At 45.9% G+C, this 12727-nt stretch overlaps 1 protein-coding gene across 50 annotated transcripts in view; it reads right to left on the reverse strand.

Moving 5' to 3' along the window:
- Nucleotides 1-12727, reverse strand: part of CELF4 (CUGBP Elav-like family member 4) — an 833225-nt gene that overhangs the window by 181475 nt on the left and 639023 nt on the right. For 12 of the 50 annotated variants that reach the window (XM_026649279.1, XM_026649289.1, XM_026649278.1 and 9 more), the window contains exon 5: nt 6014-6023. The exons of the other annotated variants lie outside the window; for them this stretch is intronic. In XM_026649279.1, coding sequence (XP_026505064.1) covers nt 6014-6023 — 10 coding nt within the window. The remainder of the gene's footprint in view (nt 1-6013; nt 6024-12727) is intronic. 50 annotated transcript variants of the gene reach the window in all.

Here is a 12727-nt window from a genome sequence, read left to right on the forward strand (position 1 = left end):
AATTATTATTATTATTAATTATTTATATTACCATAGCACCTGGGAGACATAGTCATGGACCAGACCCCGTTGTGCTAGGAGTTGTGCAAACACAGAACACAAGATGATCCCTTACCCTTCCTTTCTCTGCCTTATCTATTTAGATTGTAGGTCCTTTGGGGGCAGGACTGTCTCTTATATGTGTATGTACAGCTCCGAGCACAATGGGCCCTGATCTTGGTTGGGGCCTCTATCTAAATATAAATAATAATAAATGGACCCTCCATGTCAAAGATTCCTGTGTCATGAGACTCTCTTTCCCTGGTAATAAAGAACAACGGAAAGAGAATGTGGTCATGGCTTGCTTACTCCCCTCTTCACCTTGACTGACAATCAGCAAAGAAAGAGCAGCTGTTGTTTCCTTTGCTTTTAGACCCGGTCCTGCTATAAGCAGAGGGACGTGAGTTTGCCTGGAGCCTGTCAAAACTGTTTTTGTTCCTTTTACCCTTTAACACTAATTGAGGAAAGGCTGTTGGCAGAGTTGGGCCAAACTTTTGCAACTAATTGTGTTTTTTGCCAAAATTATTAGCTGAAGTTGGGTTAAATTTGGCAATTAGTTTCATTTGGAAATGTTTGTTTTTTGAAAGGGCCAAAATGTTGCATTTCAATTTTTTTATTCAAGACACTTATTCAAATTAGGCCAATTGAGACAAATAACAGAAAAAGAGTAAAATGCGTCTTAAACGGCCAACACGAAATGAAAAAAAAGTTAGAAAACATGTTTTGAGTCAATGGAATCATTTTGTTTGACTCAAAACAAGATGAAACCCTCCTTTCCCCCACCCCAACAAAATCATTTTGAGTTGACTCAATCCACTTAGGTTGATTAGAAACTATTACTTTTTCTGTGTTTTTCAATTCAATGTAAACATTTGTTTCTGGTTCAAATCAAACCAGATTTTTTTTTTCTGATCTTTCAGATCAACCCTTTGCCCCTAGCAAGTGTGTTTCATCTAGCTGGTCAAACCATAGACTCACAGATTCCAAGGCCAGAAGGGACCAGTGTGATCATCTAGTCTATAACAGGCCATAGGACTTCCCCAAAATAATTCATGTTTGAACTACAGCATCTGCGTTAAGTTATACATTTGCTAAGTACAGCATATCTGCCAGTTATGGAGAATGCACCCTTGGTTAAAGTTGCTTCACTTGATAAAGAGTCAACAGTTCTTCCAGCGCCCATCTTAGGCAGGTATTATGTGATCTACTGATGAAGAAGTATTATATAGAAGCCAGCAACTAATTATTATTATCATATGCTCAAGATCAGTGGGAATAGGATTCCAGAACCCTTGGTGCCCTGCTCTAACCAGTAGCTTAACACTCCCTGTGCCTAAAGAACCTTTTCTACTTTATTCTGAGACTTTGTTTTTAGCAAGAAAAGAACTCGCCCTGCTCTGAATCCAGTCTGGGAAAAATACCTTATACAGCATTTTCCCATTAGTGACATTATCATATCACAGGAAGGAGAGCACGAGAGGAAAGGGAGGAAGTCATGGGGAGCGAGCTCAAGAATCAGAAATTGTGGGAGCAGTAAAGCAAATGAGTCAGATAGATTTCTTCCAATTTATTTTTGTTAAGGACTGACCTTAAGTTGAGCTGTTATCAGAAAATCCACAACTAGAGTCTCTCTGGTGGTTAACACCACTTATTTCTTGGCGTGGAATTCTATGCACTCAATAGTCTCCCACCTGCACCCCAGGAGAGCGGCTTGCGAACTTGGGTTAAGTCACGATGGCAGCAGGACAGTCTTTGAAAATGGATTGAGTTCCGGATGCTGGAGCATTAGCAAAGCGGAAGTCCCCGGGGGATGCTTATGGGAAACAAGGAGGAGAGGGTGTGAAATAAAAGTCTGCCGCATGCTTCCTATGCATCTCCTCTGTTACCTATCTCTCTAGGCCCGGGTGCACAAAAGGAGTTGGGCATTGTGACGCTGAGGGTTGGAACACCTAACCTTTAGACGCCTAGAAAACCACGGTGATTCACAAAGCTGAGTTAGGTGCCTCAACTCCCAGTACAATGAATGGTGAGCAGGGCCGGCTCCAGGCACCAGCTTAACAAGCAGGTGCTTGGGGCGGCCAAGGGAGAGGGGCGGCACCTGTGGCAATTCGGGGGCGGCAGGTCCCTCACTCCCTCTAGGAGTGCAGGACCTGCCGCTGAACTGCCGCCGCCGATCGCGGCTTTTTTCTTTTTTGCTTGGGGCGGCAGAAATGCTGGAGCCGGCCCTGATGGTGAGAGACAGGTGCCTTAGCCTGCAAGTTGCAAAAGCCAGCACACTAGATGGGGAGCTGCCTAAGCCAGCCAATGGGACATGCCGACCACAGCCCTGCCCCTCACAAAGACCGGCACCAACGTCCAGGCTGCAGGGAGGCACCTAACTCTGCCAGCAATTGTCAGCTGTGAAAACCCTCTCCTGGAGTTAGGCGCCTCATGTCGTTTTAGAAAGAAGCTGAGGAGAAGGTAGTGTTGGTATGGGTATGTGCAATACAGGGGCAAATGTGGAATTCATTGATTAAGTATGAGCGGTATAGCTGGGTAGAGCATTTGATGGGATGCATGAAATACACCGTGTTGTTGGCTCTCAAGGTTTTATCAAATGTCTTGTGATATTTCATGTTTCTTCAAAGCACCTGCTCCTGGAGTCATAGGATTACATGAGACTCTCAGCTCTCAGTAAAAAGAAATGTAGGTTTCTAGCCCTAGTGGTTGCCGGTTATGTAAACTTGACCCAAAAATGCCCTACAGGCTCTGAAAGCAGAAAACAGATACCCCTCCTCCCCAAAATCCATTGTTAAAACACATGATTTTTTGAGGCCTGGCTCATGAGTTTTGAATGCTTGAGACTGGCCGTACTGACTGCATGATCCAAGGAGTCTGAGCACAGGACGGGATAGGTTCTGCATGACGATATTTGAGATATTTAAGATACATGCTCAGGATAGATATTTGAGATATTTAAGAAACGTGATCAGGAAGAAGAGTGTTTCTCAGACTACTGTTAGATAGCGCCAAACCTATCCAAACTCCCAGATTTGACCAACTGGGAACTTTGGGCGGGGTTTGCAAGTCCAAAACAGGGATGAATGTACTGTTTCTTTAAATCTATAGAAGGCAGCCAGTGAGGAGGAGAGGCTGAGAAAGGTTCTAGGGAGAAGTGAAGTGAGACTGTAGCTTTAGGAATCAGACTGTTTTCCATATTCTTATTTTAATAAAGCTCCTTGGAGAGAGGTAGAAGAAAGCCACTCTTTCTGTGATACTCTCCCATTATCACATGGCTGGAACATCCTCTGAACCGTAAGACATTCAAAAGGTAGCTCCAGATCAGAACTTAGCCTCTCTAGTGCTAACTAAATGTGCTCAAGGAAAGCTTCTTGACTGGCCCTGAATAAAACGACTCCCATTCCTCTCCCTGCATATGTCATAAGGGGCAGACATTGTAAAACAGATGCAAGTCATTTTGTGCAGCTGCCACTGTTACCTTACAATTATGCAATGTCTTTCAGAGGTTCTCTGAGTATTTCGCAAATGTTAATTAAGCCACAAAATACCTCAGCTAAGTTGGGGATAGCATTATTTATACCCGTTTTAGAGAAGGGTAGATTGAGATGCAAAGAGTCTTGCCTCCGGGAACGCAGAAAGTCAGTTGTAGAGCCAGGAATAGAATTCAGGAGCCCTGATGCCTAGTTCCGGTAGACCACATTATCCTTCAGAGCCAGGGATAGTACCCAGTGGTCCTTTCTCCCAGCAATCAAGTCTCCTACTCTAACTACTAGCCAACGTCCCCTCCCCATGTGCATTGGTCATAAAAAACCTGAAAAAACTGCTCTATGTTCAAAGGAAGTAAACTCCTGACGTGTTTGAAGGTCTCTCTGTCTTAGCAGATTTGCATGGGCAATCTGGGTAGCAATCACGCCTTTCCTGCACGCCTGGATAGTTAGACGCTCCTCAAAGATTTGCAGTGGGCAGTTTTCGCCAGGCATCCTCTCATCTTTTATAGCCACACTCCTTATGTTGAAGCCATTAGCAATATCTCTAAACTCCCTTTCAATCATGTTTTCCGGTGGCTGTTCAGTGCATTGAGGTACCTTTTATGGTGGAGATGACATTTTCATTATACACGGCTATTTTCAGTGGTTTATCATTTTCCCCAAAATTACCTTTGGGGGCTGAAATTTTCTCACGCTTTCTTATTCACAGTCCAAAAGTGAATTTATTTGGAAAGTTGGAAGATAATCTCTTTGGCCATTTTTGAGTTCTCTGAGTTTGAAAAACCACTGGGGTTTTGCCATTAACAAGAGAGTCAGCTGCTTATTTTTGTGCTCAGATCATTCAAACGTTGTTTGGATGGAAAACCGTGTGCTTACCGTGTACACAGGCCTCTGTGAGATATGCATGCTAAATGTGATACAAATTGGTTGAGAAATGAAAACCTTAGACATGATGGAAACCAACAGACTGGCCATGCACAATGGGATCATATTAGTCAGAGAGGGCAAATATCCTTCTAGATATGAATGTGCAAACACGTCACACTTGCTGTTGGCTCTGTTGCTTTGAATTTCCTGACCTTTCTGCATTTAACATTCCATCCGTAATACCGCATCAATCAAAGTATTTTTTTTTTTTTTGGTATTTAACAAACTAAGTAATCAAGTACAACACAAGAATAATCAAATATGTAGGCAAAAGTAATACAGATATTTTTGAAATGTTCTAAACATGTTTGAGAGTTTTTCAGCTTGTCTGCTTTCAAATAATATATTCAATACTAATAATCACCCAGTTTATTTTGGCTGATTGACTACGGGAATAGCTGAAACGATGACATTTCCAATCACCTCTTCATTTAACTTTTAAGCAAAGAAAACACATATTGACATGTTTATCATCTCAGTATTTAAGCCAGTTAATCTTCACAACAAGTGTGGAGGCATTATAATGCCTGCAGAAAATCCTGTCTGGTTTATGATTTTGTACCTATCAAGAGGAAAATAAACATGCAGATTTATTCAGTTTAGGTTTGTCTCTATGAGCCTGATGCAAAGCCCATTGATTGGATCTCTTTCTGTTAGCTTCAGTGGACTTTCAATCAGGCGCTGGGGGCTGATTTTATGTTCAGTGACCCTGCTGCTTAGGTTATTGATGACAAGGTTTCAGACACTTTCAAGTAACTTGAGTTGCCACATCCTTTAAGACACAAAATGATCACCTTGGCTCATAAACTTTTGTAAAACATTCAGCATCCAAAATCATGGCTAGAGTTAAGTGGATCCTTCAAAAGATGTTGAACATTCCCTTGAAACTTCCAAATGGATTTGCTTTAGCCCATCCTAAGGGCTTTGTCTACACAGAGAGCTAATGCGTGGCAAGCCTCTGTAATCTAGATTGCCGTGCACTAACTGGCTATGCGGACATTAAAAGTTCTGTAGTGCACTTTGCTGGGTGAAAAGCAAATACATCAAAGGGCACTGCAAACCTTTCAGTGTGCGGAAGCAGGGTCTGCTGGTGTGCTACAGATTCACAGCCCGGCTTGCTGTGCATGAAACCTCCACATAGACAAGCCTTTAGTTTCACCCGATGGAATTATGCTGCATTCAATGGAGGCCCCTCCTGATTTACAACAACATAAATGAGACAAGGATGAAGCCCTAAACCTACATACTGGGGATCAAGACTCGAGTTCAGCAAGGTTAGGGTGACCAGACGTCCCGTTTTGGATGGGACGGTCCCTTTTTTTAAGGCCCTGTCTCGGCCATCCTGACTTTTTTGACAAAACTGGGCATTTGTCCCATTAGCTCTTGCCAGCTGATGGGGTGGGGTGGGACCCCTAGCGGGGCACGGAGGAACATGCAGGGGAAGGAGCGAGTGGCAACAGCAGCCCTGCGCTGGAGGGAGGGCTAGGGAAAGCGGCTCTGGCCAGCCGGCCCACCCCGTGTGCAGGGGAGAGAGGGGGGCCTCGGGTGGTCCCACGCACGGGCAGGGGGCTCAGACGACTAGTCCCACACATGGGCAGGTGGGCAACAGGGGGACTCAGAGGACCAGCCCTGTGCGTGGGGGGGAAAGAGGGCCATGTGGGAGGGAGGGAGGGTCACGGGCAGGCAGCGGGAGGGCTTTGAGGACCAGCCCCACACACCGGGGGAAGGGGGGGGGCTGGGGCCGGCCCTGAGGGAAGGAGGACCTCAGTCCAGCTCCGTGCCGGCGGAAGGCAGGGAGTGCTTGGGCCTATGGTTGGCAACTCTCCAGGATTGTCCTGGAGTCTCCAGGAATTACAGATTAATCTTTAATTAAAGATTATGTCCAGCCAAAATTGGCAACCCTACTTGGGCTGGCTCTGTGTGGGGATGGGGTGGTTCAGGCTGGCCCAGGGATGTCCCATTTTCCCTTTGGGAAAATATGGTCACCCTAAGCAAGGTACTTGAACATGTACTTAACTATATCCCTCTTCAACAAATCACCTAAGAATGTGCTTAATTTTAAATCCATGGAACTTAAATGCTTGGCTGAATAGGGTTTTTTTGCTGAACTGGGCTCATAAGGGCCTTTTCCAAATCCCAGTGAAGTACAGAAAGTCTTTCTACTAACTTCAGTGGGCTTTGGATTAGGTTCTAAATTAGGTGCCAGTTTACTCCATCCTGTAGTACGACATGGTGTATTTAACGCTTCCTTTTAAGCTGCTCTGAGCTCAAATGAATATAAATACCCAGTGGTCCTTCTCTTTATTAAACAGGATCTACACAAAGGACTAATAATCTGGTTGTCTTGTTGTCCACTCTAATTATGGTGTCTGGTGTGAGGAATCTCTGGTACCTCCTAGCTTGGGTTGAAAACAATTAGTCCGCAGATTTCTGTTTGTCCTTTTATTGTTATCATTACTGCAATTAATACACTTTGCCGCCCCAACGTGGCTCTCTACAGATGTGCGTGTTACAAGAAAAAGGAGAGTAAAGGGGAATGGTGCATTTTATCGATTTCACGCCACTCTGCTGTTACCCCTTGGATGGGATTTGTTTTGTAGATCAGGGCAGGGAGCTCAAAGATTGTAAAGCGGGGAAGGAGATTAAAAAAAAAATGCTCAAAAATGTTTGTGGTAATGGAGACTACTGTCAACATTTCTCAAGAACAGGCCACGTAGAAACCTGGAAGAGGGGCCCTGGGGAGTGATTTATAGTACAGACTGATACAGTAAACGCAATTTGTTTTAATTAAGGCAATGGGTTATTGCATAATTCACATTGCGCCAGCTAAAATGACCGCACACGGCAGTTTTGGAGAATTACAAGTCGTTCTCATAAATTCCATTAACTGTAATGCAGCAAATGTTGCAGGAAATAGAGGGACAGAGAGAGAGAGAATGTTCCATGAAGAAGCATAAATGCAGCATTCTGGGTTCTCACAAGTTTACATTAAAATGAGCTCTGCCATGTTTGTCTTCACTTTCAGCCGCCTTATATCGCTAAGCACATTCTGTCATTTGCCAACCCCAACCTACCTACCAAACTCGCAAATGTGATTAGTGGTGGACACCCTAGACCAAGACGACAATGACAACACACTGACTGCCTCAAAGAATGGGTGGGAAAAAAAACCCCACAAGCTGGATTTCTATAGGTTCTAATACTGAAGCCTGCCACCAGGCAGACCAAGATTTTCAAGTTGATCACTGGTTTTGGGTGCCCAATTTGAGACACTGATGCCTTTCAGAATGAATGTGCCAAATCTTTGTGCTTGCCTTTTTGTCTGTAACCAATAGTCTAATCAGTATGGGAAAATGTTATGTGGTCATGTAATTAAAGACTGTATCATAACACATACAGACATACAACTGGGAAAAATTGCCTGAGTCACCTTAATTCTGGCATTGCCTAACTTTTCCACCCTGACTTTGCAACATTATCCTTCTTTTTATGTAGGTTTCTTTTTTTTTTGTTACAACATATTTATCTGTGTAATAAGGTTCTTTGGGATCCTTCAAATAAAAGATACCATTTCTCTCTAAGCAGTTATCATTTAGAAATGGGCATTCAATGCTTTTGAGCTACTCTTGTTCCAGAAAACTGAAAGATGAAATCAAATGCTTAAAAAAAAAATGACACCACTGAAAGAAAGAAAGAAATAAAGAAATAAAGAAAGAAAGAAAGAAAGAAAGAAAGAAAGGCTGTTTGAGATCTCAGATCAGTAGTGGAATTCATGAGTAGGTTTAACAATTCAACATGTTCAGTAGTGAATCAATAACAACCTAGGTGTTTGTTAGTGTCTGACTCCTAAGACAAATGGGCCAGTAGATAAGGGAGGACGGGTATAGCTGTACATGGGGCTGTAAAGTGTGATGGATATTATATGGAGGCTGCTGATGTATTGTTGCATACAACGGTGGCATCCTGTCATATATGTTCTAAGCTCTATGGGTCTGACCCAATACCCCCTGAAGTCAGTAGAAAGATTCCCACTGACTTCAATGGGAGCATGAAAACACAGGACGGTCTCCTGCTGTAATTTGGATCAGACCCTAAATGCACTCCCTGTTCCCGCTAGAGAAGTACTAAGGTAGTTGTCATGTTCTGGCAACACCCTCCACTTTTGGCAGTGTTGTGGAGTGGTGCAAAGGGACCATAGTGAGTAGGAAGGTGATTGGGCAGGATCTGGCCATAATAATTTATATTATGAATGTCTTCAGGATTTGCAGATTCCAGAGGGACAAATCCCACAGTCCTTACCCCGTCCTTTCTCAGGTCAAGTTCCCAGTGAAACTGCTTGGTATTCTGCTTGAGTTACAGTGGGACTGCAGAATGTGGACCAAATATGGACGGCTGGAGTCTGCAGTGGTGTAGCTCTGTTGGAGGGAGTGTAAGTGCCATGTTGGTAAGTGGGTGAGAGGCTAAGTAAGTCTGGGGGACTCTAAGTAAGTTTAAGTGAGTCTAGAGGATACGTTGCTGATGCGAAATGTTTGCTGAGAGGGCTGCAAGAAGAAGTGTTGATTCTCTCCAGACTGACTGTTGTTATCTTTAGCATGTCACTTCCCCTCCCTGTGCCTCTGTTCCCATGTTCCCAATTGATTTAGACCAGGGGTGGGCAAACTTTTTGGCCTGGGTATGGAAACTATATGCCCAGTGGGGGAGGGAGACTCTATGGGGTGTAGCATGGGGGGGGGCTCTATAAGGGATGTTACCGAGGTGGGGGGAGGGGAGACTCATAGGGTGTGGTGCGGGGGGGGGGAAAGGGGGGCTCTACGGTGGCGGTACCAGGGACTCCTAGGGGCCCTGCCGGCAGTGACACCAAGACGGCCGTACTCGGCACTGCCCCTGGCAAAGGTACTCAGCTGGGACGGGTGCGGCCCTGGGTGGTTTCCAGGCTCTCGAGGGTGGGGCCATAGGAGACCGGGAGGGGATTGGGCGTGCTGCCGCGTAGGGGGTGGGGCTGCCGCCTAGGGGCGGGGTTCCGATCCTGGAAACAGCGCAGTGAAGTCGCGCCTGCGCAGTGTGGCTCTGCGTGCCGGAAGATGGTGCTCATCAAGGGAATTGTGAGTCGGGGGCTGGGGAGTGCTGGGCGGGTGGAGCGGGGCAAGCCCCCGATCCCACACCCTGGCTAGAGTGCTGGAGCAGGGCAAGCTCCCGACTCCGCTCCCCAGCTGGAGCCCCGAAGTGGGGCAAGCTCCCGACCCCGCTCCCCAGCTGGAGCACCGGAGTGGGGCAAGCCCCCGAGCCTGCTCTCCCGTGGGAGCTTGAGGGCCAGATAAAAATGTCTGACAGGCTGGAAGCGGCCCGCGGGCTGTAGTTTGGATAACAATAATAATAATAATAGATAAAAAAGTAAACCTTAGTGTCTGTGTTCTTTTCCCTCCTTCCCCAGCCTCTCTTTGCTGCACTGTCAGTTTTCCCCTTGTCGTTGCTCTTCCCTTTTGGAACGTCGTCGTGAATTTAGCAGCAAGCTGCAGCTGCTTTTGAGCAAAGTCCCCTTGCTGCATTATACATGAGTTTGGAAACAAGAGGAGTTTGTTCTGAATTCCATTTAGCCTCGTGAACTTTTGCAGGTGAATTTCAGGCCAATTTGGCGGAATCAAGCTGAAGTTCGAATTATTGAAACTACAGGGGGGTGCTTTGGATCTCCACTGCTGTAAAAGGCGGAGAGAGAGAGAGAGAGAGCGAGCATTTTATTTTCAGCCTTATTAAAACTTGTCTATAGAGAGGTAGTCGATCTTTTCAATTGCTCCAAATCCCCAGAGAAATCTCCCACTGATCCTTAACATGCCAAACTTGCAATCCTGGAACAGTTTTTAACCTGCAACATCTGAACGTTTCAAACTCCTCAGATGCCACTTAAAGGCAGCACAGTCCACACACTACCCTACTAGGAGTGGACTCTCTGCAAAGTCACATGGCACCACTACCCATACCACAGAGACTTACATGTTGGTACTGAGGGAGAAAGGCTACGCCAGCCGGAGGCCACCTCCCCTGTGGTCATGGTTCAGTTCTAAAACTGCCTTGTGTTCTCAGTTGACAACTAGAAATGGGGTCTTGGGCTTCCCATGTTTTCCTACACAGATGCTCGAGTCTGAGGCTGGCAAGATGCAGTGCAAGTGGTTTGACCATCAAGGGTTCTATTGAAAGCCTGATATACCCAATGCTCAGGGGATAGGCTGATGATTACCAGCTCTTTTCTATGGGTCAGCTGAGGACAGGCAACAATGGAAATACTGCTAAGGTTCCAGCTCTTAATTCTTAGATGTGCGTAACTTCCCCATCTCCACTTCCTCACACAGTCCCCTGCAGAGCTCACTGTGGGGCCCAGTTCTCTGGGTGGACTCTCCACACTGTCCTACAAGCCTTTCAGCATGGTGCGTCTCTGGACTCCATACTGGTTCTGCCCAGCCTTGGCTACCGAGACGGCTCAGAGATGCCCTCCCCTGTTCATTCCTGATGCCAGGCAAAGGGTTGCAGCTGGAGGATGCAGGTTGAAGAAGTGGGGCTTTATGGCTGGGGAGGCAGCAACGTAGGCTGAGATAGCTCCACCCAGAAGGCCCAGCCTGACTCCTCCTTCCTTACCTCCACCTGCTTCTCCAGTTCTTTGGAAACTGGCCAGTCCTGATGCTTTACTTTAAAACACTGCAAGCTTTGGCCGCTGCCCTGAAACTTGATGCAACCTAAGCAGAGGGAATGCCCGTGGACACAACTTCCGGCACGACTCATGGGTATAAGCCAGCATTGCCTGCTTGCTTAGCAAAGTGGGTGCTTCTGAATGCACAATATGGGAATCTGAACAAAGCTCTTGGTCTGTAGGGGACAATCCTACCTAAGCTGATGATGCGTTAGATGGGACCTTGTACTGAATTCAGGGCCCCATTGCACTAAGGGCAATCCAAAGACACGGTGGGAGATTGCCCCTGCCCCTAACAGCTTATAGTCTAAATAGACAAGAAAGATAAATGGTGGAAGAAAGTAAGTATTATTATTCGCACCCTACAGGTGGGGAATTGAACAAAGAGATTAAGCAGCTCGCCCAAGACCAAACAAGCACAATCAGGAATGAAATCCATTTCTCCAGACTCCCAGTCTAGCAACTTAGCCACAAGCACAATCCTTTGCTGGAGAGATGAACACGGCTGCTGTGTCGGCCCAACTGTGATGGGGTCTTTCCTTTGGGCGCAGCCATCTTGTGGTTTGGGCAGGCGAATCTAGACATTTTGCAGCCGAAGTGCAATGTGAGTTTTGAATCCCTCTGGATTCAACCCAGGGCAGAGGAAAAGGTCGGGACTCAGAGACGTGAGGAGACACCAGGAAACTCTCAGCAGTTGGAAAGGAATTCTCTACCTACTTAAGCAATTCCTGTACAGGCAAACACACTCTGCTGGGATGAAACACTCTCTCTAAACCTAAAGGGACAGAAATGGATTGAGGAGGGGAATGCTGGAGGAGGGGCAGCCTGCGAGCCACAGAGACAAAAGACAACATGGAGTCCAGCAATCGGAAGGCATCGACTAAGTCTTACCTGTACTTTAGCATTAGCTGTTCAAAGATGATGAGCGCAAGATTAGCAGCCTTTGTTTTCAGATCTTAGCAGCCTCCATTCCCTGGCCTGGAGTTATTCTTTATCTCCATTGCCAGCTTTGCATGTCATTCAGTTCAACTTAATCGCAAGGATCCACAAATCAAGCGATTTCAGGCTGAGGGCTCTGGCTTACAAAGCCTTTTGCACGTCAGCAAATAGGATTTTCTTGCATTTCCTCCTGGACTTAACAAAGACATTTGCTCTCAGTTTACAGCATTTACATAGTGCCGTTTGGGCTGTTTGTATGCACATCTCTTTGATGTTAAAAGGCCCACATGAACGTGTATGAATTAGCACTGCAAATGCAAGCTACGCCCAGGTCAGAGGCTCAGATTATTAAATTGCCAAGCAGTTAAAGAGAGAGTCACAGCCAGAGCCTCAGGTGGTACAAATGACTGTCACCCCAAAGAATGCCGATTTATACCAGTTGCGGATCTGTCCCTCACATTCAGTTCTAAAATATACGGGAGCTCTGGTGAAACATTCACCTCACTCACTTAGCTTTCTGCATTGTCTCAGCTACGCTCTATACTCATCGAAGAGTTACGTAAAGGGGGGGGGGGGTCCAGCCATAGTGTTTAAATCTGGATGCAAATCCAGATTTTGAACGCCTCTCTCCCCCAGAATTTGGCATGTGTTTGGG

This window comes from Terrapene carolina, unplaced genomic scaffold, assembly GCF_002925995.2.
Source record: "Terrapene carolina triunguis isolate 2854851 unplaced genomic scaffold, T_m_triunguis-2.0 Scaffold69, whole genome shotgun sequence".
Classification (NCBI taxonomy): domain Eukaryota; kingdom Metazoa; phylum Chordata; order Testudines; family Emydidae; genus Terrapene; species Terrapene triunguis.